General features: G+C 44.0%; 1 protein-coding gene across 4 annotated transcripts in view; it reads right to left on the reverse strand.

The window, feature by feature from the left end:
• Positions 1–885: 885 nt before the first annotated feature.
• Positions 886–26,121, reverse strand: part of kalrna (kalirin RhoGEF kinase a) — a 94,915-nt gene continuing 69,679 nt past the window's right edge. The window contains exons 39-68 of one of the 4 annotated variants that reach the window (XM_053878067.1): positions 24,473–24,551; positions 23,461–23,628; positions 13,281–13,490; positions 13,114–13,193; positions 12,891–13,049; positions 12,296–12,391; positions 12,037–12,152; positions 11,738–11,804; positions 11,524–11,627; positions 11,350–11,419; positions 11,193–11,279; positions 10,998–11,090; positions 10,745–10,795; positions 10,606–10,683; positions 10,328–10,513; positions 10,091–10,262; positions 9,767–9,978; positions 9,206–9,486; positions 7,685–7,847; positions 6,707–6,769; positions 6,388–6,415; positions 5,842–6,004; positions 5,661–5,782; positions 5,468–5,599; positions 4,625–4,786; positions 4,470–4,548; positions 4,354–4,405; positions 4,138–4,286; positions 3,926–4,064; positions 886–3,864 (exon numbers count right to left, since the gene is read on the reverse strand). In XM_053878067.1, coding sequence (XP_053734042.1) covers positions 3,307–3,864; positions 3,926–4,064; positions 4,138–4,286; positions 4,354–4,405; positions 4,470–4,548; positions 4,625–4,786; positions 5,468–5,599; positions 5,661–5,782; positions 5,842–6,004; positions 6,388–6,415; positions 6,707–6,769; positions 7,685–7,847; positions 9,206–9,486; positions 9,767–9,978; positions 10,091–10,262; positions 10,328–10,513; positions 10,606–10,683; positions 10,745–10,795; positions 10,998–11,090; positions 11,193–11,279; positions 11,350–11,419; positions 11,524–11,627; positions 11,738–11,804; positions 12,037–12,152; positions 12,296–12,391; positions 12,891–13,049; positions 13,114–13,193; positions 13,281–13,490; positions 23,461–23,628; positions 24,473–24,551 — 4,119 coding nt within the window. In that variant the 3' untranslated portion in view covers positions 886–3,306. The remainder of the gene's footprint in view (positions 3,865–3,925; positions 4,065–4,137; positions 4,287–4,353; positions 4,406–4,469; positions 4,549–4,624; positions 4,787–5,467; positions 5,600–5,660; positions 5,783–5,841; positions 6,005–6,387; positions 6,416–6,706; positions 6,770–7,684; positions 7,848–9,205; positions 9,487–9,766; positions 9,979–10,090; positions 10,263–10,327; positions 10,514–10,605; positions 10,684–10,744; positions 10,796–10,997; positions 11,091–11,192; positions 11,280–11,349; positions 11,420–11,523; positions 11,628–11,737; positions 11,805–12,036; positions 12,153–12,295; positions 12,392–12,890; positions 13,050–13,113; positions 13,194–13,280; positions 13,491–23,460; positions 23,629–24,472; positions 24,552–26,121) is intronic. The other 3 variants (XM_053878068.1, XM_053878070.1, XM_053878069.1) reach the window with 3 other exon arrangements.

The raw sequence follows: 26,121 nt of genomic DNA on the forward strand, positions 1-26,121 counted from the left end.
GCCTGAAATTATTACCCCAAATTATTAAAGATTTCGTCCACATTTCAATCACTCTCACAATAACACAACAGTTCACGTTATTGCTGAACATATCATGCTTGGACAAATGACTTTATCGTCATTGTTTCTTTGTTTGTTAATGTTCTTGAACCCGGAACACCTTAAAAGTTCTGTGTTATAAGATTAAACAGCTGAAGTCTTCAGACATTAATAGATTCTGTTTGACTAACTAGAGTGCAGCATAAACTTTAAACGGAGGCATTTGGACCTTTAAGTTGATCCATAACTTTACCATTGAAAGTACATTTAGTCACTGAGTCTTAGCCTGAGGCTCTCCAAGGTCCCACCAGCATCACTTCATTCATTCCTACCTGAATCACGCAAGTGGAGTTTAAAGACGTAACACACCGCCATCTAGTGGTTAAACATTGAGACACTATGCACATTTCCCTTTTAATTCAACATATCAATTTAACCAAAAAAAAGTGGATGCAGACCAAGGTGCAGAATAAAAAAATGTATGAAAAAAATAAAAAATAAAAATTTATAGAACATCATTCGACCCAAAGATGGCAACTACTCGCATGTCTTTCCTAAAAATGCATGAAGCTAACAAATCCAGCATAATATCTGTGTCACTATAAACATTTTATTACTATTATTATGAATATGGCAAGCTGACCGTCTCATTGAAGCATAGCGGTGCATAAAAGTTGACCTCCATTCCTTTGACAACACCCAGAGTGGAACAATCCTTTGGTGATCTTGAGCAAGAAAAGTTTCATTGAACTAACACCAGGACAACAAGTTCCTCACAAATGCCACAGCTGTGGATCAAACTTGACATTTCCTGTTGAGGTCAAATTAATCTTGTCTCCAGTGATTATTGACTTTCGACTCCAATTTTCATTCATTTCCAGTAATTACAGCAGCAGGAGGGGAAAATGTCAGCTGTGAGTCAGAGTCAGGCATCGAGTCTACTGTGTGGAAAACAAGGCCGGTGTGAAAGCTTTGCAAAAGAAGAGGATTCTACTTTCCTCTCGAGTGTTTGGGGACCAAGTCTCGATAATAAAAGTGACACATGAAACACACTTCATCAACAAGTTTTCATCACTTTATTCAGCTCAAGTCCATGGACATGGAGAAAAGGGGGAGCGGTCACCTGCGCAGCCGGACAGCAGGGCGCATCATCACGTCTGACCACTACGTCTCGCTGCAGCTCCCGTCTACGACACATTCTTGAGAAAATTACATTCATGATTAGAAACTGTTGACGTGCCCGACGGCCCAGGGATCCTCAACCTCAGAACACAGACTTGGGAGCGCGGAGGTGAGTTCATCAGGTTCGACTTGTGTGCGTGACAAGTGGCATTTAAGCGAGTCAACTTCAAGGTGATGTTCCCTCTCCACAGCAAGGCAAAATGCACCCATGCATTCCGTGAGTTGCCCCCTCAATGTAAGGTATTGAGTTACAAAGTGTTTTTTGAATGTAGCCATTAGCACAGCAATGCCGGCTCGCTTATTCTAGTGGTGGTTCCAGACAGTATATTCTTGCTTGAGCTCCTCCTTTAATGGAACTGAGACACCCTCAGGCGACCTCCCACCACACCTGACCTCTACACCCTTGTTGGTGAGTCACATGCAGGTTTCTCCCTGATACTACTGTTTTTGTAAACTAGCTAAGCAACTTTATTTCAGACGAAGTGTATGTAAACATCGATAAGACAAAACGTGAGTCCTCCTGAAGTGGCTGCTTCCGCTCATGCTTCGTTCAAGTCCCAGAGCTTGGATCCATTTCCAGCAGTCAAGAACACAGTGCCTTTTGCTCCATCCATCTTCAGAAAGCATGAAAAAGTTCAGTTCAGAAAACATCCTCACGTCGTCCTCAGCTGCGTGGAGTCAGATCCACCTCTTTTTTTATTGCAAAATTAATTCTACATCTACAATAAATTAACATTCAATAAATTAAAAGTGTCACAACCTCCGTAGGAACCAGGTACTGTGCCGCCAAATGAAGCGGACTAGTGGCTCAGTCTTTCAGTGAGTCTTCTGCAGCTCCAGCTGGAACTACTCTACGTCCTGCTTTGACTTTCACTCATAATAATTCAATAATCACTAGTTTAACAGTGTATCTTGAGCATTATAATGACAAACTAACATTATTTTCCTGGTTTTGGACAAGACAGCACCAAGTGCCTGCAGAATTGATTCCTTCTTTTTGTTTTGCTCCAGAACAAATAAAATACAGCTTGTGTTGTGTTAAACACCCTTATTAAATGTTTTTGAAACCATAACTAAAATATTCTTTACCACCTTGTGTGTGATAACTAAAAAAAAAAACTAAAAAAGGCAAGAACATTTTCTCACCAGGTCCAAGTACGAGCATCCCTTTTGACATTGGATGAAATTTGAATTTTTGATTCTGGTTTTGTTATCTTATCTTTCGCTTCATTTTCAGAGTGACTTATTTTGAAACTCGTGTCGACTCAGAAGATATAAACCGGGAGTGGTCGTAATTCGCAGCCTTGAGACGGAGGCTGGCGATTTACATTCACGTCTTTGCAAGTCAGATCGATTTAAGATGCAAAAATCAAAAGTTCTTCAGTCAAAAATGATGGTGGTTTTAAGATCACCTGGTGAAACGCAAAACCAGGATCAACTTGTTTTGTCTGTTAACTTTGTCTGTGTTAAATTTTGGAAAACATTCGAGACTGTATCTCAGTCTGGCACCCAGTCGATGTGAAATTAGAGCATCCAATGTTTGGGTAAATCCTTTGTAAAGTGAGACGCCATTGGACAATCTACCACTCTTGTATCTGGTGTTCATGTATGTATTCAGTTTATGCTATTATGAGCAGATGTTCATGTGTCAGAAAGTGAAGGAGATAAACTAGGAGGTGGTCAACAGACATGCAGGCTCAAGCAGAGAGGTCTGATCTCCAGTCATGAAGACCTAAAATGACGCAAGGAAGCTAACTGTCATGTGACCAACGGCTAAAAATATTAAGGTAACAAACTCACAGGATGGACGTTTGACTTCCATTCCAGGTTGTCAGACGGGTTCTGTCCCAGTCCTGTACAATCCCCTTCAGACCCCACAGTTGAAGGTCAAATGAAAGTCAAAGAGCGAAAACAAGAGCAGATCATTCACAGTGATGTGTCTTTGGATCGAGGCAGCCGCTAGGACCTGGTTCAAGTCCCGACCGAGCGAAGATAAATCCTGGAAATGCGGGTACAGGCACTGGAATCGTAAACCTCACATTCCTGCTCAAATGCTTTAAAGTGTTTGCCTCGGCGCATGAAAGGTCACAGTGTGTTGCCCATACTGTTGCTCACCAGACCTTTGATGTTGGTGATGGGCCGCACGTCGTGCAGCTGCCTTCTTCGGTCGATAAACGTGGCCAAACGCGTGGTGTCCAGAGGGGTTTTGGAATAATCCCCGCCGTGCGCTCCGCCGCGGCTCACCCATGGGTGCTGCAGGCAGGAAGTAGAGCTCGGCCTCTTCCTGGGATCCTGCTGCAGCACCGACGTCACAAAGTCCTTCGCCGCCTGGCTCACACCCAGGAAGTAGTCGTCGGGGAAGCAGAAGTCGAGGCGACAGATGTTCACGCAGGTCTCCTCGGGCGACTCGTCCAGGAAGGGAGACACGCCGCTGAGCATGACGTAGGCCAGCACGCCGACGCTCCACACGTCGGTCGCCACGGACACCGGTGTGCCGCAGATCAGCTCCGGCGCCGCAAATTCCGGGTTCCCCAACAGGAGGTGGACGTAGCGGCGCGTGGCAGACAGCTGAACGGCGTCACCGAAGTCGGCAAGCTTGATGGCAGGGGTTTGTGAGCGGAGGTCCACCATGACGTTCTCCGGCTGCCACAGAAGCCACAGTCACGCTGATGTAGATGAACACCAGGAGGACTTGGGTACCCACCTTCAGGTCCAGGTGAGCCACCCGGCAGGTGTGCAGGTGCTGGAGAGCCTCGAAGATTTCTCGGATGAAGAAAGCAACCTTCTCTTCCATCAGCTCATCGTGGACGACCAGGTAGTCAAGGAGGCGTCCATCATCCAGTCTGGAGGTGAGTGAAGGACATGAAGAAGTTCTGATTTCTCTCTGAACATTTCAAGTGAGGAAGTCCAACTCACAGCTCCAGGATCAGCATCACAGACGTGGGAGACTCGTACGTGTCCAACAGCGCCACTATCTGGTGATTCTGGACATGCTGGAGGATGTCTGCCTCGTGAGCCACCTGCTCCTTCTTCTGCATCTTCTTACTCACAAACTTCACAGCCACCTGTGTTTGCAAGCACAAAATGTTACAAACACAGAGATCAAAAAGAACCACAGCTCAATAATATCACCTCCTTCTTTGTGGATTTGTTCAGGCATTTCCTCACCACTGAAAATCTCCCCCTAGTGGTAAGAAAACAAGAGATTCATTTTGTTGCCAAAAAGAGAGAGAGCAGTTTGTGTTTACCTTCCGATCTCACAAAGCTCTGTAAAGCTTGACTCGAAGTTTTCTTTCCACTGAATTCCTGTTCCGTCACAGCCAGAGTCTGGCGGAGAGAAAAAAAGCCAGTCATATGAGGTCCGTCTGCTGAAGGTGATAAGAAGGGCGCGCGCCTGTCTTACTGCAGCTGGGCAGCGTGACCATGTTGGACGGCTCAGACGGGGGTCCGACCCCCCAGTGGTTCGACGCTCGCACTCTGAACTGATAATGACCTCCGGGGATCAGAGCGTCGATCTGCACGCACTCCTCTCTGCTGCTGGACACCTGTTGCCATAGCAACGAGTCTGGGGCAGAGACAGAGGATGGAGGACAGCCGTTAATTATACATATATTATTATACATTTTATAGATTATCTAATAATCTTTTCACAGTTAGTTTACAGAGCCTTTACAACATCTTCCGAGCCACGACATCATCACATCGACTGCTCACTTCATGGGTTTTTACTAGGGGTGGGATACGATTCAAAAAATTAAAAATAATTAATCTCAATTAATCGCATTTTAATGGTATAAGAATATTTGCCACAAGAAGCCACGTTTTTCAATTTGAATGAGTTTGGTATATTACTGAATCAAACGATGGAACCATACATACATTTAAACAACAAAATATTGTTCATTTGCATCAAGCACAATAAATCACGATAGTGGCTATATTCAAGTTTTTATATCACCTTATTTAAACTAAAGCTCTTTTCATGTCTTGAAAATATTTGTATAAGAATTTCAATTTTATAAGAATTTCAAGTCCATTCAGAGCAGCGCAAACCCTGGCCATTGTGTAGTGAAAAACATCCCTGAACAAAAGCAAACAGATGCTTTTGTTTGCTTTTGTTCAGGGATTCCTCCATGTTTGTTGTTGTTGTTATCATCCTAGCTGCCACGCATCTTGTGCACCAGTGTGATGAGTGGACCAGGAACTCCTAGTGCAACCAGTGGATCCATCCATCAGAAGCGCTCACCTTCTTGTCGGTACTCTACACTGTAGCTGCTGACCGTGCTGTGCGCGGATGAAGCCGGCGGCGGCCAGTGGACCATGACCGTAGTGCTGCTGGCCTCCTGGGCCACGGGTCTCCCCGGGGCAGCTGGGATGCCTGAAGAGGCACAAACAGTGTCAGGCTCTGACCCGGTGGTGCACAGTTTCAGTGGCCTCACCTTGTACTTTGATGGAGGCGGACGACGAGGCGGTGCCGTGATCGTTCACAGCCACACAGGTGTAGATGCCCGTGTCCTGCGGCATCAGGTTACAGACCTTCAGCAGGATGTCACCCGTGTCCCTGCGGACCAGATCAAGATCAGAAGGAGAAGAGCAGAAAAACAGAGAGAGCAATCGTACCGGATCTCGATAGTGAAGCGGCTATTGGAGCTCAGCAGGTTCTGGTCTGGGCCCTTCAGGCTGATGCTGGGTTTGGGTCGGCCACAGACTTTGCAGCAGAGGACCACCGTCTCCCCGAACGCACACACCACGTCAGAGAGTGGGATGAGGAACTCTGGTGCCACTGAGACGGGGAGGGAGGCAGTGTGTGGGCCCAGGTACTGATACTCCGAGGCAACATATAAATTCATTCATGCAAGAATTGCCACAAAGAATCCCCAAACTTCGACCCCCCACCACAGAGGGACGTGTCTGATGTAGAACTATTTCATATTCCAACATGTGAAGTAGTGCAGTCACATCCTGAGTGAGAAGATTTTACTGTTAAAAAAAGCTTTTTTCAGCCATTTATAAGGCCACTTCGAAAGATCAAATGAAAACTAAAATCGTCGCCAAGTCTGTCAGCGATAATGGGAGTTTCCATTTAGGATAAAACATTCGTTCATTTTCTCCAAACATGAAGCAAATAACTAGTCACCATTGACAAACAGTGCCAGAGGTGCTCACCTTCCTGGATGAAATTTGGGTTGAGTAGCTGCAAAACAGAGGGGACAGTTTCAGTCAGCTGAAACAACTGCACAAACTTATCTCCTATTTTCTCCAAATGAATCAGATTCCAAACAGAAGACACAGCACCATCAAGACTCTTTTATCACGTATCTTGCATGTGAATAAAATTGGTCATTAAAGGGTCGCAAGTGTCAAACTAAATTCTGAAAAACACTTGTTAATAACTGTTGCATGTTATTCAGGCTTCAGTTGACTTTACACCTCATCACGCATCGGTGTCGGTGGACGAACGCCAGGTCAGTGGCGAGGCTCCTACCTCCATACCAGTCTTGGGGTCGAGCTCATCATCACAGTCGGACTCGTCTGAAGTGTGAACCTCCTGATGGAGGGGGACGAGGAGAGGAGGAAGAGGGAGTCAAGAGAGAGGCAGAGGGAAGGTGGATGTTTTAGATGAGAGACTCATGAGGGCTGCAGGGGAGGGTGAAGAACCAAAAAGGGGAGAAGAGGAAACACAAACATAGAGGGGAGACAAGAACTGGGAATTCACTTCAGATGCGGCACAAACTTTTTTTTAAACTCAGGATTTAGATTCATTGCTGTGTTTCCAGTTTGCAGTGGTCAGTGGCTGTTCCAAGGTAGTGACCCATATATAAATAAACACAAAGACAGAGAGATGGTGAGAAACAGGACAGACAAGAGTAAGGAGGAATTGAGAGAAAGATTGAAGTAAAAACCTGGTGATATATATATATATATATATATATATATATATATATATATTATAGATATCTTTGACATCTTTGCGGTTTGTGTCAGGGATACTGACCACTGCAAGATAGACAAGAGAAGGACAGAGAGCGCCATCAGCTGCTGAGCTCAAATGTTCTAAGAAATGATACGTAGATTGAAATCCCACAGAGGGATTGACGTCCTGTTGTTAGTCCAGCTGAGCAACGTCACCACAAAACGACTGAGGTCTCTACGACTACACGTGCAGGAGGAACACAAAGTAATCGGGTTGTGGTCAAACACAACAGGAAGGTCAAAACAAATACAACCCAAATGGGTCAGTGACTCTCAACCATGCTCCCTCACCTCACCATGCCAGCAGTGACGCCGGAACAAAAAAAAAAGTCACGGCTCGTTCTTCGTCACGATACGACTAGTGCGCACACACGTATGCAAAACTCACACACGGGTTAATGAAATAAAAACACAGATAAAGTGGGTCTCTGGGGGGAGCAGGCGAGTGCACACACACCACCAGCGTGTGGCGGCGGTCAGCTCTACTCACTTTGCCCTTCGCCCCGACAACAGGGGAGGCTAGCGTGGAAGGGGGCGTGGTTTCTTTCGGTTTACGCAAAAAGCCGTTCTCTTGACCTCTGACCCCCATTGCACCGGCCTCCTTGGCTTCGGCGCGCTTCCTAGCGCGCAGCGTGTTCCAAGAGAGAGACTTCCTGTGCAGCACAGGAAGAAGGAAACATCAAGCAGCCAATCAGAGAGCAGGGCAGAGAAAGTGGCTGCAGGTCCCACATCAAGATATTTGTTCAATATGGTGGTTATTTTTCACATCATGGAAAGACTCGGACCCTGCAGCCACACTCATCTGAACCCGAGCAGGCGACAGACACCGTGACAGAACCGAAACACTTTATTGAGATAAAAATCAATCTTCCCTCGAGACACATGAAAACAAGAGACATCACAACAACATCCCGGAGGAACGGAACACAAAGAGCTTTCATCAGAACACGTTTTTTATGAATTAAAAGGAAGTCAGAGCTCTGTGACACTGTGTCGTTCTATTATTAAATTCTTCCTCTTGTTACTGTGTGCAAGTTTAACTTGGCAAGATAAGCTTAAAGTGACATTCAGATAAACCTTCATATTTGAAATGATGACCTTCTTCTTTGAACCAAATGTGGAGTTTCAAACCGTCAATGTTAGTAGAAACACAAGAATAATAAAACTGAAACAGAAAGATAACACAACAGGAACAGGAGGTGCAAACCAAACAAAATGGTCCCTTCCTTTCCCACACGTCACGTTCACCACATTTCCTCTGATGGAACTGAATTTGTGTTGATGTTGATAAAACTGGATTTGTTCTATGATGAGCGGATGCTCCTTGATGTCATGAATAAACACAAACGTAGCCAGTGTTGAGTTTCACGGTTGTCGTCATGGTTTATTTACAAATATTAAAAGCTACAAATCACTTTCATCCTAACATCAACAAAAACAAATTAAACAATCTCGATGTCTTCCTCCGCTAGCTCATGCTCGGAAAGAAAGGCTTATTTTACATATTTAAAATACATTTATTATCATTAAACTACCGTTAAAATCATATTGCACAGCCTGAATTCTTTTTTTTTTCTTAAATAGTGCAAAATATTTTCTTCAAAAAACAGGAATGTTCTGGAGATTCGGTCAAAAATGTCTTTACAGTGAACAAACAATCGAGGAGTAAACAAAATCTTTGTCCAGTCAAATAAAAATAATAACCTGTGAAGCCAGGGATGAGTCCACCTGAATTTTCCTCAGGTAATGGTTTTCTTTTCAAAAAATAGAAAAGATTAAAAAAAAGAAAAAGTTAAAGAAATAAAATGTGTTAGCAACTGAAATAAGAGTCCGGTTTTTCGCTCCACGCGCTCCTGTCAGTGTGTGTTTAAAAAGGAATCCATATTCACGGATCCGGTACCAGGCTTTGGCTCAGATCAGTTCTGTACCGGCAAATATCACGGTCCAACAGGGAGGGGAGGGAGAGGTGTGGGGGGGGTCCCGAGTGTTTGTGGGTGAACAGGCCACTTACTTGATGTTGTTGGCGTCAGCCACCGCCGCCGGGAAGGAGGAAGTAGAGGAGGAGTCTTTGATGGGTTTGGTGGACGGGCTCAACACGTGACCCGGCACCCAGCCTTCAGCGGCCGGCGACAGGCTGTTGGCTGGCCGGAAGACCAGGTACATGTTCTGCTGGTTGGTGGCCAGGATTTGAACTACCTCGCCTTTGCTGACGCAAATCTCGTTCTCCTTCAGCGCGGAGTAGTCCTGAGTGACCAGCATGGTGGAGGACACTCCGTTACAGCTGTCAATGTCCTGTGGAAGGAGGTGGGCAGGGTGAGGAGAAGGAGTTAAGGGGTGACTAAGAGGGGTAGGCAGGTCAACCTGAGAGGAACAGCAGGAGTGAAACAGAGGAGCTGAAAGAGGAGAGCGAGCGCAAATAAAATAAAATAAAATAAAATAAAATAAAATAAAATAAAATAAAATAAAATAAAATAGTTATGTCTCTATGAAAAGATAAATGAGTTCATGAAGACTATTGAAAGACTTGTTCAGGAAACGCACAGTAGGATGTTGTGACTGTGTCTCTACTCACCCTGGGGTCAAAGCAGGATGAGCCCCCGTTGGAGGTAGACATCTTCATGTGGCTTCGTCCTCTGTCGCCCTCTTTCTCGCCGAGTCCCACAGCTGAGGACGGGCGAGTGTGGGACGAGGTGGCAGAGCGGTTGCTGGAGGTGGACCTGTTTCTGGTGAGGGAGGCGCTGCTTCCGCCCGCGCTCCTCTGGTACTCGATGGGGGATTGAAGAGCTGCGAGGAAAAATTGTCAAGTCGGTTATTCCCTTAAAGGAAGAAGCTAAAATGACCAGAGGAACCAGCCCTTTCCATAGCTGTAGAAGTTCAGTTGTGTTTGTGTTCTCACCCGTCAGAAAGTTGCTTTGAACGTCAAGCACTTGCTGGATGTGTCGGACCCAGATCTGCTTTATATCCACGTTGGCAGCTTGGAGGGTAAAACGCTCCGCTGATCCACGAGAGGTCAGGACGAACTTACACGGGTCGCTATCTGCGCTCTCTTCTAGACCCAGATAGGAGATCTGCAGACGACAGAAAGCAAAGTTCAAAGAAGTCCAACTGAGCCAGCTCGTCCCATCAAGAGTACCTTGATGCTCTTCTTGAACTGGTACCCGGGCGTGGACGATCCTTTCCGCAGCAGCTCACTGAAGATGACGATCTGCTCGAAGAGGAAAACCCGGCGCTCTTTGGATCGAGACAAGACGCCAGAGTCCTGCTCCGTCACAAAGAAGGTTTCCTGCTGCAGCAGTTTGCCCTGACTGGTCAGTTTCCCCTGGTTAAAAAAAAAAAAAAACAACCCAAATCAGGAGGGGCCAAAGAAGACGCTCGAGGCTAACGCTACACAGTCAACAGATCGGTGCCAACCTCAAATCCCTGCAGTCGACCCAAATTCATCATGTCATTGCACAGCTTAGGAACCTGAGACATCAAATCCACAGCTTTCTGCAAGACAGAACACACATGTCAGACTCGTGTCTCAGCTCCTGGATGAATCTCACTTTACCTCAATTTGTTCACAGTCCATCCCGGCCTTCAAACTGTACTTCAGGAAGTCCTGAGAGCAACAAAAGACATGACCCACACAGAAACAACATGCATCAACGTCCCACACCATCACAGCCCAGGTCATATCTGTAACACTGGAGAACCTCAGGGGACTGCTCCTGCTCCTGCTCCGCTCTGCTTACATACTGCATTCTGTTTCTAGCTTTTCTCTGAAGCCTTCTCACTAACACAGAACAAACAAGCGTGTTTACCTTCAGCAGCAGCTGGTACTTGGTGATTCTCTGGATAGGTTTGATGAGGAAGTCACTGATAGTCAACCGGGACTGGATGTCCTGCTGCACCCCCTGAAGGATGACAGCAACATTATTGGTGAAGAAAAATGAAGCTGAATATTGAAATATTTCAGTCCTGGGAGCGGCAGGGTCATAAACAGATGCACCACTCACGTCAAAATAGGAGTCATATTCGGCGACAATAAACTCTGATTTGGGCTTGTTCTGACAGTAGACAACATACATGTGAAGCCTTCGCTCCTGTAAATACAGTTTGGTTTAGATTGCAGAGAAATTTTCACGGACGTTGTCAGCGCCAGTTGTGCCTCACGTGTTTGATGAAGAGCTCAGGCAGGTGCTCGTGGTCGTCCAGACATTTCTCCAGAGCTCCTACGAAGAAACTAACCAGAAAGAAGGATAGATATCAAATGAAGAACTTGACATCTGGAGTAATGACAATGTAATTCTAGTCAAAACCTTTGGCCAGTCACGTTTGCGGACTTACTCTCTGTGCCAGTCGTAGATCTGGTGGATGTTCCCAAAGACGATTTTCTCTTTTCCTTTCATGTCCTCCGGAACCCCCTTCTCTTCTATCCTCTTCATGAATCCCTGCAGAAGGTCACAGTTTCACAGTCAAGCACCTGGGCAGAAGCCTTCTAATCCCAGTTCAGACTGAGGTTCTGCTGAGTTTATTTGTCCATCATGTTTTTTCAGCTCACCTCGACCACGATGCCCAGGTCTTTGACGTAGTCCCTCTCCGTCTGTATCAACTCGTTCAGAACAAACCTGGACAGGACAGAAAATGCTTGTTGAATCCCACAAAAGAGCAAAGCTAAAATAGCAACATCAGTCTGCACATGTGGTTTATTCTCATGGGCGTCCTCAAGCCTTGTGCCCTCGGTGATATTCATCTGGTCCAAGTATTACAAAAGACTTGACATACCTCTAGAAAAACCTGATTGTTATGTGTCTATGAGTCTACACTGACTACCAAATGTAACATGGGTCTTGGACTTACATCCGCCCTCTCATGGCTTTAGCTCGCTGCTCCAGTTCTGGATTTCTTGGCTGGACCTGCGGTTGCTCCGGTGGCGACAGAGGGGAGAACCCTGGGTACGCACCCGGCTCCAGGGTCTGTCAGCAAAGACGGAGAACATTGTTTTACAAACAGAAAGTGGTCCATACCACGTTTAAGAATCACAAGAGCTTCACCGCAGAGCAGGTCATCTACCATGGGTTCGGGGTGGCAGCGTCACAAATGGGACACGCACACTCACCATTTTAGTTTTGACCAGTTTCTCTATGGCGCTAACCAGCTCGGCAGCGCTGGGAACCTCAGAGGTGGACTGGAGGGACGTTAGCAGAGCAGACGGCTGAAGGAGAAGAGGAAGAAGAGAAGCAGGAAGCAGATGAAGTTTGTTAGCAGCTAAGAGCAGAAGCATGAAGAGCCTCAACGCAACTAACCACCACTGTCTTTCAGTTACAACCAGGACTTTAACATATTCATTTGGATGAATTACTGGCAGGAAAAGACCAGTGTTAACACCACAGGTCGATCACATATGAAGTTTCTGTAAACAATTGTGATGTCATAACCTTAAAGATCCTTGATGAAGGAGAGGAAGTTCAAGTTTGGCAGTCAACTTTTGGACAGAAGCACAAAAAAAGGTGTCGAAATGATTCAGAGAAACGGCAGCTTAATGTCTAGGAATGGGTGTCGCTGGTTGGCAGACGGTCATAATGCCACATAAGAAGGCATCTAGAGGGAGAACTAGCAGTGAAGAGAGTGAGAAACGCAGGGAGTGAAAGTGGCGCAGCTGTTAGTGGACTTCACACGCTCAAAGAAGAAACAGCTCCAGGTCAGTTCCACACCCGCTGCGGCACCTTGTCGTCCTGAGCCGAGGGGTCCTTGATGATCTCCATGCGAGGAGGCAGTGGGGTGTGCGCCTCTTCGTCCGGCTCCTCCTCGCCGCCGCTCTGCATTCCAGACTGCGTCTTGGACAGCAGGTTCCCATCTTTACTGATGATGGTCTGCAAAATCAAGCGGTTGGTTAAAGCAAATTCATCTTGACCAAACACCATTTTAAAGTCGTACCTCGGTGATGATGTCATCCTGAGGTCCGAGGTCCTGTTGGCCCATATCAATACCTTTCCCACTCTCCTCTCTTCCTGCTCCTGAGTCATTCAACAAACAGTATCTCACTCAGCTGTATCTACCTGACACTCAATATTCACGCGCATGAATGTGGTGAATCATCTTACCGACGGTCTTCTTCTGCTTATTATTGGGCAGTTTCTTCACTGAGCTGCCGTGGCTGAGGCGGCGGACGGGACTGGTCAGCCATTTTCTCAGCGTGTTGCCGGAGCGCTTGGGCCCAGGAGAGCTGGAGTGCAGAGAGCTGAGTGAGGGCTGCGGCTGCAGGTTCGCCACCGACTCCGTCTTCCCATCGGAGCTGCCGACTGGATAGTTTTCTGAGAGGAAACATCGAGATATAAGTCAACAACAATCACCTCTAAACTTTGGATATCTGTTTATGTATGCATGCATAATTTTACATTCATTTATTTGTTATACATTTCTTTATCTCATTTACATTTCAGACAGAGGCACTTCCTCAAAACAAAATATTATTTTCCTTTTTATTGCTTTACCTGATCTGGACAATGATCAAAAATTCAAACTTCACAAAAAAATCCCACTAGATGTCAGTGTTGTACAAGGAAGATTCGCTGACATGTGCCAAGAAAACACTTTAAAAACAACAGATCGGAGCCGCAGATAAAACCCCCATTTTAAAACAATGAGATAATTCCTTAAACCGTTGCTGTTCATCCTGTTGGGAAACAAAGTATAAGTGTCTGTTGAGCGGCGATGAGATGAGCGCGGGTGTGTTTTGGTCATGTGTCCACAGTGCGGTGCATCAGCTGAACTCACACACAGCTCCGAGCGACGAGCTTGTGTGGGATTGTGTGTTCCAGACAGGAAATGAAAGTTCAGAGTTCACAAGGATCTCCTGAGGTGTTCCACGGCTTCACGTCTCACTCGACCCCCCGAGTCACTGTTTCCAAGCACATGTTACCACTGTCCTGCACCAGTTACATAACATACACTATGACCAGCGACCTAACATAACAGTTCTTAAGGGGCCATCTACTCTCCAGTGGCCCCAAGTGATCACGCATGCCGGCAGCATGAGATTAAACTGCAGAGGAACCATCACATGATCATCTACCAAACTCTTTATCTCAGCTTCAACCTGCAGAACACTTAGTCTTGACTGCCATCGCTACTGTTAAACTTTTGATCTGGTTGCCTCTTCATCTCCATTCCACATCAGTTGGTCTCGATGTGGATCTCAAACGCAAATTTACTGGAAACCAACAGGTCGTCACCTCATCCTGACCCTCTTCAATTCCAATTTGGATCTGAAATTGAAGTATGTTAGGTGATTTGAATTTGTTTTTTTGTTTTTTTTTAATCATAATGTTTGCCATTTACACTCCCCGAGTCAAAGCCTTGGTCTGCAAACACTGGTCTACACCTCCTTCCATCAATTCCATTCTTAGGTTTTATCTTGACTCAAGAGAGTCTTAGACCAGTTCATGCCAGGTTGCTTGTCTTAGACCCCAAAAGTCTCCAGTGAGAGCAAGTTTCATCTAAGTAAATTCCTTTCACTGAAAACCACACACCTGAAACAGTTCAAAGTCTCAGTCCTTCACTATCTCAAGAGCGGCTGAGAGAATTCAGTCAAGTGTCACGGACAAGCAGAACGACGTCAGAGTGTGAGTGAGGGTGGGTATGTGTTCTCAAGAGTGTCCTTCACATCTGGCTGCCAAACTCTCGCACACATTCACTAAAGACTCTACTCAAAAATGCAGCACATTGATTCTGCTGACTTTGTAAAGATGAATGGTTCTAAGATAAAAGTTTCTCATCCAAATGGATTTCGTCATCCATCCGTATGTGACTCTAAATGTAGTTAATCTGTATTTGTTATGTCTGTATTTGAACAATTTTAGATTAATGTTCATTCAAACTCATCTTTCAGTCAAGACACTTGATAAGTGTTTTCTTATAAATAAAAATATTATTTTAATTTAATATTATAAAAATCAAAAAGTACAATAAAATAAAAAGTAAAAAAATGTTTTAATTCCTCAGTCACTTAGAAAAAAATGAGACGAAATACGAAAAGAAGGGAAGATGTGTCGTACTTGTCTCTTTAGTCACCACTAACATTTAAAAATGACATTCAAAACCTGACCAATAAAAATCTATTTGACATTTCATAGGATCCCACGTGCAACATACTGTATTTGGAAGACAAGAATGAGCCTTGGGTGCCTGGCTATTTCAGGACTACAGTTATCTCTTGAGCTCTCAGACAAGACATCGAGAGTAAAGAGTCAGGTGAGACGCAACAACAGAAGGTTTTGTTCTCCCACAGAGAGGAGAGACAGACTGTCCACTGTTGGAATCCTCCGTCACTCACTATCATGGAATCACACACGTGCACGCACATGTGCGCGGCACACACACATATGACACTCATTAAAGCTACAAAAGCAGCTGCAGGAAAGCTGACACACAAAGAGAGGCTTCATGGACGGTAACAAATTGAACTTGTGTGTGCGCGCACACAGCGTCGTCCACTTCCTGCTCCGTCTTGTTTGGCAGAAACCTCTTCGAATACCTGAGTCAGGTCGACCTGAAACTTCTCTGCCAGACAGGGACTCCGACTGGAGTTATGAGTGCTCAATATCATATTCATCACAGACACGTTTCTTTCAACATAACCTTGGTAGTCATACTGCTATCAGCTGTCAGTATTTTGACTGGTATAAACACCACCATTCCAAACACAATTCCAACTGTACTCCACCAGCATTGTTTCCTTTTACTGATGGGTGAGATACAAGTCGTGGTATATATTGTTGCTGTATTTACATTGTGTGTAATGAACATAAAAAAACAACAACAGCTAGTATACAATAGTAGCAGTAAAAACAACACAATTTGATAAATAAAGGGATTCTATTTGTACTTATTTGGAATTAGATCAGTTGTGCTGAATAACTAATAATATTCTTCTACAGAAACACTACATTCAAGAGCAAACAACAATCCCAAAACTTGTAGTAGCACTATTATTACACTTGTATTAATATCAAAAGTAGCAGTGGCTAGAAGGACTCCATTTTGCTCATAAATGGTCATCGTAGATGCAGTCACATTATTATCATTTTACATGGAGTAGCATTTGTCGTGTTTTCAGAACAACTGATGGTCGAGCAAAAACAGTTGTACATCTATTAGCAGCAATTGTCTGCAGTGCTGTGAACACTGATCTATAAACGTTTAAGAAAATGTTTGAGTTGTAGATTATGTCCAGCAAAGACAGAGAGACCCATTTTACTGTGGCACCCTACATACCACAAGAAGAACCTAGTGGTCCCACAACTGGCAGTAATATTGATAGTAGTAATATAGTAGCACAGGCATGCTCAGTTTTTTTCTTAAAAATTAAAATGCATCTTGCTTTAAATTGTTTTTAAGCAATATAACAAGTAAAAAAATCAATTATATACAGACATATATATCAAATAAAAATCATCTACTCCTATTTATCTATTCCAGTATGACCTGGCAGATTACTTCATGACTTGAGCAGGAGTTTCTGGCCTCAAATATTCAGGGGGAAGAAATCCATGTTTCAACAGTTCTCAGACATATGAAGCTCCATCACAGTTACTCACCTAAACAGTGAGAAAGATAAGAGGCAGAAATGTGTCAGGGTTCAGTGACTCCCTCAGATTATTGTAAAGTGGCTGCAATGTGGAGGGGCGACATTCCTAGCATAGTTTGTTCTCTAACTTTTATATTTTAACACTATCTGCAAATATGTCCAAACTCCCTCGCACACACACATGCGAACATGTTATCATGGTTTGTGCTTAAACATAACTAGGGTGAAAAAATGACCGGCATTAGACCTAGTTTGAGTCATGAGCCCAAGTCCATGACCAATGGTCAGCGACAGGAATCAAATGTTTTTATTTCTTATGTGGTCTGCCTTCTTTTTGAGATCATTTTCTCCATCAAACTGATGTGCTAATCTTTTATCATGTGTAGCAAAGACTATCAAGTGCAACAAGGGTCAAAGTATCGACTACCAAGTCGCCCAAAAGTCTGGATTATCAAGTGACACGTTGAGTTTAAATCTGATTCACCAATGGTCACAACACCTGTTTCTAATTGTCATTTCATTCTGGAAGGGAGTGAGGCAGCTACTTATTTCCTGAAACTACATCAGTCACAATTTTGATCCCACTATATTCTTTTGTGGGCCTCCAAACTGAGTTGGCCGGCCAGATTTGGCCCCCAGGCCGGGAGTTAGGCAGGTGCTTTGACAAATTTAATTATGAGTCATAAAATAAATAAGGAAAAAATATGTAAATATGATACGAAGGCGGCATACCTGGCAATGTCAAATCTCAGTTTTCTTCAAATTTATTTTGAGAGGCAAGGAATAGAAAGAAAGACAAATGAAAAGATGAAGTAAAAGAAAGAATTATATTTCCAGCTGTAGACATCAAACAGTATTTCAGCTTTGGATGACACAGAAAAGGCGGGAATGCATGAAACCATCATTCTGTGGAAAGCAAACATGTTGCAATACCAAAGAAGGGTGGGTTGAGCTGGCTGTGGAGAGGTCCTGTCAGCAGCCAAGAAACCAGTTCCACCACAATCCTGCACTGAGATAAAAGCTAAGGTTCTACTTCTTCACATTTCGTCAAAATTTGAAGCGTGCCAGTTGGATCGAGACTACACAAGTTGCACGTGGCATGTGAAGTGAAAAGTCAGGAGGGTCAAATCGAACACGGGGTACTACGAGCCAGGTGAATATTTGGACCAGCAGAGTCCAAATCTGTAGAAATATCAGGAGTCAAGTTCCAGTTGGTAATGTAGAGATCTAGAGTTTATACGTCAGGTTTAGCCCAAAAGGGTTGTGAAGACCATCAACTTCCAAACCCATTCATCAGACATACAGTCACTATTGAATAGATCTGACCAATGAAGATGAAACCCTTCTCAACAGCCTGAGCAAGACCAGTTCTTTATGACCAGCCAGTCATTTTAATACCTGTGCCACTCAACTATAAACGCAAACAAAAGCAGCAGACCGACCTCAACTACAGAGGTCCAGAAGTTTTCAAGGAAAGTTCATTGACTCCAGGTCCAAAGTCCAATAACATGCAGGCTTAAGTTAACGTTTAGCTAACTGGCACTTGTGAAGAAGTGCTCAGCAGAGACACCTCCTGGCTGCAGTGTGAGGAAACCCGAGTGCTCACGGTCACGTGTTAAGTTTAGGGGTTTAACAACCAGTTAACATCATCACGATACACCTTGATAAGATTCTTATTACGGAGGAAGAAAATGTTCTTCACGTGACTGGTGAAAGATATTAGAGGCACAAGGAGATTGAAAAACAGAGAGGATGTTGAAGACTTGTATAAACAAGTCAGAACTCAAGGAAGCAAACAACGTCCTTACGTGACCCGGTGCATGGGCTGGGGTCATTAAAATAGATAATGGTTCAGTTTAAAGTAGAAACCAATGCAAAGTGGATTAAATCCAGATGGAACCCCAGAGCTCTTCCCAGTCTTGTAATCTGTGTTTCCTGAAAATTTCATTTCAATATTTCAATGTTCAGCCAAAATTCTCAACAATAAATTCAAAGTCAAATCTAGTCTGAATCACCACGCATGACAAGAACCAGAACCATCAAGTGGCGCATTCATTCAAAAAAAGAGTCGAAAAGTCATGGATATTGAACGTCAAGTCAAGTGAGAAGTCTGGTCGACAAAAAACAAAATCAGAAATACCAGTTGTGTACTTAAGGAAGCAAAACAATTCACCTTTCACGTGTTCTCTGCACGCATGCACTCGACTAGTTATGGCTAGCAAAGTCATCTATCAGACACTCAGGGCTGCACCTGCCGTCCAAATAAAAGCCAAACTATTTTTAAGACTAACATGCACACCCTGGCTTCATCGAACATTTGAGTTACTGCACACAAACAGCACGGTGTAGACTCTTGTTTAGGGATTTCTGAACTGAAAAAAATGAGAGGCTGATTCCCACATTCTATAACAGAGTCGCAAAATAAACACGCTTCCCTGCATTTTTGTTCAGATGTCACAATATTTACTACTCACCCGTTCCCGACATGACAGCACTGAATTGTGTCGACTGGAACGACTGTAATTGTATAGTATTCAGTTTCCAAACAGGACAGTAGAACAGGTCAGGAGACGGAGGAGCAAACCACAGCAGCTGACTGTCAGTCGCGACCGACAAAAACAGCATGGGAGTTGTTGACGCGACTCACCGACTTGGAAGACTCTGTCAGAACATGCTACACACGCCCAGCAGCGCGGTGTGAATCACAGGAAAAGCCATTGCTCAACAAGTTTGTTGCGGGCCAACTCAAAAACATGTGGTTCAACGTGACGCCGGGAGAGACTGGTGTGTATTGCTCCCAACCTGATCCGTTGTGCCGGCAGCAGCAGCAGCAGCGGTCAAGGAACCATCCACAGCAACGCTGCGCTCGCTTCATCCTCACACACTCATCATACACCTGTACACACGCCTGCTGTCCAGCACTGACTGAGCAGAGTGTGCGGAGGGGAGGAGCCTTCAAATCCAGAGGATCCCACCTCTCTCTCTCTCTCTCTCTCTTTCCTTCTCTCGCTCACACAGAGAGGAACTGAAATAACTAGAGGGTGACATTCCGTTTCCGCAAGACTTCAGTGTGTGTGTGTGGGTGGGTGTCACTCACTGTCAAAGTGCACTTAGAGCCACATCAGACCAGCCGCTCAGTCACCTTGAATTGGAGTTTGTTTTCTGTGTTCAACATAGACATCCAGAAATAAGGGGCCGGAAAACAGGAAAATTGTTATACTTTGGTAGGTAGCTTCAGAAATGGGGTTTATGGGGCTTCATGAAACAGTGCCATTTTCAGAGCCAGTAGATGGCACTCCCTGCTCTAAAATCTTTGCCTCTGTCTCAATGAAATCTCTTACATTTATTAACCGACAGCACCACCTAGTGAGTTCTTAAAATAAGGACACAGTTTCATGAAGCCTCACCAGCCCATTAAGAGGAAAAAAAGTACACTGTTTAACAGGGGAAGCCAATAGTGTCACATGTCACATTGTCAAAAGTCAAGAGTAAAGTCCTGAGTGACCAGTGTTTCAAGTGATCGTGTGTCAAGTCGAATAAAAAAAAAAAACAGGACTCTGACAGGCCAAAAAGGATTTGCTCAATAGCAAAAGCCATAACTCTATTTTGACTGGTAACTAGGGAAATTAAACTTCCCCAAAGTCTGACCCTAAAAGCAGGCACAAGAAAGGCTCTAAAGACAGTTTTGTGTGGCAAGAGAACCGCAGGAATATGGGCTAAGTGGCTTTTAAGACCCTAAAAATAAATCTAGTGTTGTTTGGGTTTACCCATTTTTCATTGGTGAAACACACACATGCACACTCCAGAAGCTCTTTCTACCTGCAGTGTCCTCTTTTCAACAAGCTCGTACTTCAGTTGCTAAAAATATCAACATTGCACCACACACCTTCTCTTTGGGGTAAAATAGGTAAACTTTGTTGTGCTCACAAACATGTTATAGCACAAGTTAAACAGTAAGCCATAAATAATCTTGTCCTTCTGCAAGTTCTTTCAGTAAGTCCATCCCTTAAATATGTATTTATCTTCAGGAAGCAGCAGGTCATAGGTCAACAGCAAGTCAAGTCTTTAAAATATGAGAGTCCGGTCCTCTAAACACCATATGCACGGATCACATTCTTTCAAATGATTGGTCTCCCATGTTCGCAAATACTTTCAGTTTCGGTGTCCTTGAGGAGACCTGGTTGGCACAGCGAGTCATGAGACCAGACAGACTTCAGTTCCCTCTAGGTCTGTCAGTTACATATATGCTCAACAAAATGTCCTCAGTCTGCTGCCGTCAACATATTCCTCCACGTTATTTCTGTCACCCTGCACACGAGTCGAAATCAGAGCTGAAAATAACTTTAAATATGATGAATGGATGACTGGTGTGACAGCATTTATCCCTGAATCAGGACTGTCAGGCGCCTCTGTTTAAATGGTGTTTGCAGAAATGTCAAAGCAGCTTCACTCAGATACTGCAAGAACAACAGACGTGTCAGCATTCTGCACTAGCAGACACAATGAAGCCATCTCCCTGTTGTGTGCGAGGCCAAAAGTAGAAGGGTGTCAAGGCGATGCCTTGCTGCAAAGGGGATATTCAGTGAAACATATTCAGCTTTTCGTAACACTATTTTAGAGGTAACTGTCTCCAATGTTTCATAGTAAATAGCAGTGGTGTTAGCTTCAGCTGAAAAGCATTACATATTGTAAAAACAGAAAGCTACAAGAATTGACCAGTTTTAATAATAGCGAGCAGTTCATATAAATCAAACTCAAATGCACAATGTCAACATTTTTTCCAGTAATATACGCGTCAAAGACAGTTTTGCAAAATGGAAGTAAAAAAAACAAACTTGAAACTTTGCAAAGTTATTTACAGCAGCAATAGTAATGACCTCACGATCAACCTCATGACTAATGGCTGAGATCAGCTGAGCAGCACAACACACACTTCAAACTTCCTCAAAATGGCCAATCTGTGTGTGTGTTTATTTCCAAGTAGTTGTCTGATTTGCATCCCGCCACAGAAGCACAAAACAGTCTTTTCATCGACGGACACAGGAAACACACCACAGCCGCTGCAGGCAAATCATCTGATCTGTTACTGTCGGTGCACGTGTGTGTGTGCTTGTGTTTGTGTGTGAAAGAGAGTGTAATTGAGTGAATCTCACATACAGGAACCTCCTCCCAGTTGTTTACACCCACAAGGAATTGGAAAAAATGGAGACCGGGCAGCAGAATGGGCACAGGAATTTGGAATAAACGACTCGTGCAGGTTTGGACTGAGAACTCAACTCTAGAAGCCTGAATGGCTCGGAGGCCTTCTCTAATTTGGGTTTACCAGCAATGACTATTAACAGCAATTCCATTTGTATTTAGTCATTTCAGTCTCAGAGACACCTCTGTGGTGCAGGTATGTTATATAAACCTTCAATGGAAGCGACATGCTTTTGCTCCAGCCAGTAAAATTATGCTTGCAGGAAGAAAAAACAAAGTGACTGTAGCATATAAGTCAATATGTAATAACTAATTTGAGTTGAATTCATATCAAATAAATGGTAAAACGTGCCTTTTACCATGTAAAATAAGAAGATACTTGGAATACCTATAGGGTGTATTAATACACTGTAATTACAATAGCATGGTCAGGTTAATAACCTCCTTGACTTCATTCAGTCATCTCAACTAGCATCAAGTCAGAAAGCATTGTAAACAAGAATTAGTCAAAACTTTCTGACTTGTGTAGTAGTATAAAGGTCTGACCATCAGTACTGGGAACTGTATTTAGCAGCTTCCAACTAGATATTGGTTACACTGCAAGCGATATCATGTGGGTTCTCAGGAGAGACAGCACAGACTGGACTGCTGGGACCACATTAGCTCCACCAGAGAAACTGAAAGAAAACTCGTTCTGCCCACGTAAGCAATTCATCTGACCCATTTTTTTTTAAGTTTCAATATCAACAGTTCCAAAAAATAAAACTAGACACAGAATGTGTTACCTTCCGAGGACGCTAGAGGGCGCAAGCATTGCGCCCAAGTTGCTTAGGCCATTTGCATTAATGTCGTTTGAATCACCTGACACTGAACAGCTCATGTTTTGTAAAATTGTGTGTGTGTGTGTTGAGTGTGTGGGTTGGACTCTGTGTGACCTCAGGAGAAACCACAGCAACCGTCCTGGGTTATTCCATTTCATCCAGACTCTGTGTGCTGGTGTAACCATGGCAGCGGCGACAGTGTCTCCACAGTCAGCACTGACGCACTTGCCCACTTTTAATCACCAAAAAGTCGCCAGAGACCAGACTTAATTCTTAATATCTCAATCGAGACACTAAAAACGGACACTTGTAAAAGCCTCTCCTTGTGGTTTGCGGCAACTGTTGCCAGTAAAACGTCAACAACAAACTACAGTCCTGCTCCTCAGACGAGCCAATGAGATGTTTATCAGTAACATGATCCTGATGTCGTCCAAGTCCAACACCCGTCTGTCTCTTGAGACAAAGGTGACACAGTATGTAATATAATAAGTCGTAGTCTGGTCAAAAGCAGTTGCCACAACCTATAATATGATTTTAGAATGTTCACATCATTGCCAACACCTGGATCTAATACAGAGTAGCCACATAATTCAGCCGTAGAAGCCAAACTTGGCAAAGCTGGACAAAGAGGGTTCTCTAGAGTCGTTTCTCAACCTAGTCTTCAAGTCTTCCTACCTTTCCCTGATGTGAAGAAGCAGTCCATCTCCACACTGGAGCGTGAGTGCGAGATGCAGAGCGACGAGCTCGGCACCAGACCCTCCTGTGGAGGACTTCGATCTGTGGTTCTAACCAGACACCAACCGGGCCGCTCGCTTGGCCTCTCCAGGAGCTCCACCGTCTGGCCTGAGGACACATGAGGATAACGTATAGTTATTGTCTTGATACCATCGCAGGGACCTGAAGGGATGGCTACAGACAAAAATTCGATGCAAAAGTTGCTCACGCTTTGGGAATTGTTACCACTAGTCAGGCTTTTAGCTAGGAGGGCAAAACATGAAAAAATGGACATCCAATTCTTGACCGTATCTAGGCCAAACTACGGTCGAGAGTCTGGAGTCTACCGTCATTTCTGGACTATTGAGCGCAACTGAAAAGAAAAAAGCCAGCAGCGGTGGAGTCCACAGTCCAAAGAAAGGTCAGTTTATTGTCTTAAAAAAAAACAAAGTTTTGAAAATGGAGTCCAGCATTGACCCTCATCACATCAGACAATGACATGAGAGGCGCCTCCACAGCCAGTCTCAGCAGCAGCATGGAGCTCTGGGAACAGCGGAGATGTGCCGGCAAACACAAGGCATGAAACAACACATTGAGCGCTTTAACTTAATTCAACCGCCTCTAATTTCAATGGTTGGATGTAGCGAGGCTCATTAACTACGGCGGAATGAAACTCATGTTACCGTAACAATCCATATAGTAACCGCATCATTGTTAAAGCCGCAGGGTTCTGAGCATGTGAAAAAGTGCAGTCTGGAAATTGAGGTAGTATTGGGATTTCCAAGAATAAATATAGCAAAAGACAAAGTACTGTAGATGTGCCACAAGAGGGGTGAAGTAGAAATTGAAGAAATAACTTGAGAAGTTAGTAAACCAGTAATAGCAGAACTATCATAGCAGGGTTTGTAACATGACATCAATTCCAATATTATTATAGTGTAAGACACATGTGGAAGAGACGTGATGGTCTCACCTGTGCTGACAGACATCTCTGTGCTGCATCCTGCGCTGAAGTCCTGCAGAACCACGGTCAGCTCACAGCCTCCGGAGAGCTGGGGACACAAACACACATCATCAGCTCACTCTCCAGAACTCAAGTCACACAACACAGGGCATAGAATGAGCTGCAGCACGTCTTCATAACAATGGACAATGGACCTGCCCCACTACGAGCCCAGTTTTGACATACTGCTGTTTGCAGACTCAAACTTAAAGAGAGGAGTTGAGGAACAGGATGAGCAGCACGTGGTCACCTGACCCACCTCTGCTTTTCAACAAACACAGAACCTATTCAAATGACAGATTAAGAGGTTAACACAGGGTGACAGAGGGATTTGAAAACACACACACACACACACACGTATACAACTGGAGTCACAGAAGTGCCGCAAGCCAAACATCATAGATCTATGAGAGATTCCCTTCATAATAAAGATTTAATATAAATGATTTTTGTAGATTTAGCAGACTCAGACTACAGAGAGTCAACCATTACATTACCTCTATACCTCTATGCCCACTAATGTATGCTCAATAATGTCGCAATGTAACCGTTTTCCACCAAAAAATACATCAATTGGAGATTCAAACATCTTGGACATGGTGAGTGCCAATGGGCATGACGGATTGTAGAAATCTACATATATCAAAGGATAAACATATAAAACAAAATGAACTAAAATCCACTGCATGAATACCAAAACTACAAAAGCAGCATTATCTGCATAAATAACAGTATTAAAAATTAGTACAAGTACTTTAAAATACCTTTGAAAAATGTTATTTTGATATAAATCCAGTTCAAAATTATTTTTTGTCATAAAACTGTCCTACACCTCGAGTAACTGAGAAGTTAAATACCTTTTTTTTAAACTTTTTTTGATGCACAGATATTTTTTTTTCTACCTATCAAGAGTACAATCTATTTCCAAAGCTATTAAGGTCACCCCGTAGACCTCACCATGATATTCAAGTATTTTCAAAGGGGAAGATGTGTTACAGTGTTGTATACTCAGTCAGACACTTTTGGGGACAAGTGGCTGTTTGGAACTAAAATCAATGAACAACGCTGACGAAAATCTGACACCGGATCAGTTCAGGAGAGAAAAGGCGCATTGTTGCACAGTCACTCTCAGAGGAAGCATCAGCATAACTCACTGTTATATGACACAGTTCACGGCCCCACTTTTATCTCAGAGGCATCAGAGGATCTTCACACTGAGAGAATCATTCACCAGCTCCACCAATCAGAGGTGGACAGCATTTGTTCGGCTGTGTGGGAGGGGAAGATAGTCTGTTCCCTTCAGTTCTCCCCTCTGATGCGGCAGCATATGACCCTCACAAGCTGGTGCACGCACGCGTGTGTGTTTACCCACAAATGGGTCATGTGACATAAGATAACAACAGACACGCCCATGAACATTGTGCACAAGTGTAGTAGCGGGTGAATGTGACCTCGAATTCAACTCACCGCGATGCATCAAAAATAAGAAATCTGACAGAAAATATTAAAACAGAGAAAAAAAAGTGGTCTTTGTTAAACTTTTGAAAGGAAAGTCTCAACAGAAAAACATGGTTTAAGTGTCTCAATTTTTATTTGAGATATCTTGGTTGTCTCAATCC

The sequence above is a fragment of the Synchiropus splendidus genome, chromosome 10, assembly GCF_027744825.2.
Source record: "Synchiropus splendidus isolate RoL2022-P1 chromosome 10, RoL_Sspl_1.0, whole genome shotgun sequence".
Lineage (NCBI taxonomy): Eukaryota > Metazoa > Chordata > Actinopteri > Syngnathiformes > Callionymidae > Synchiropus > Synchiropus splendidus.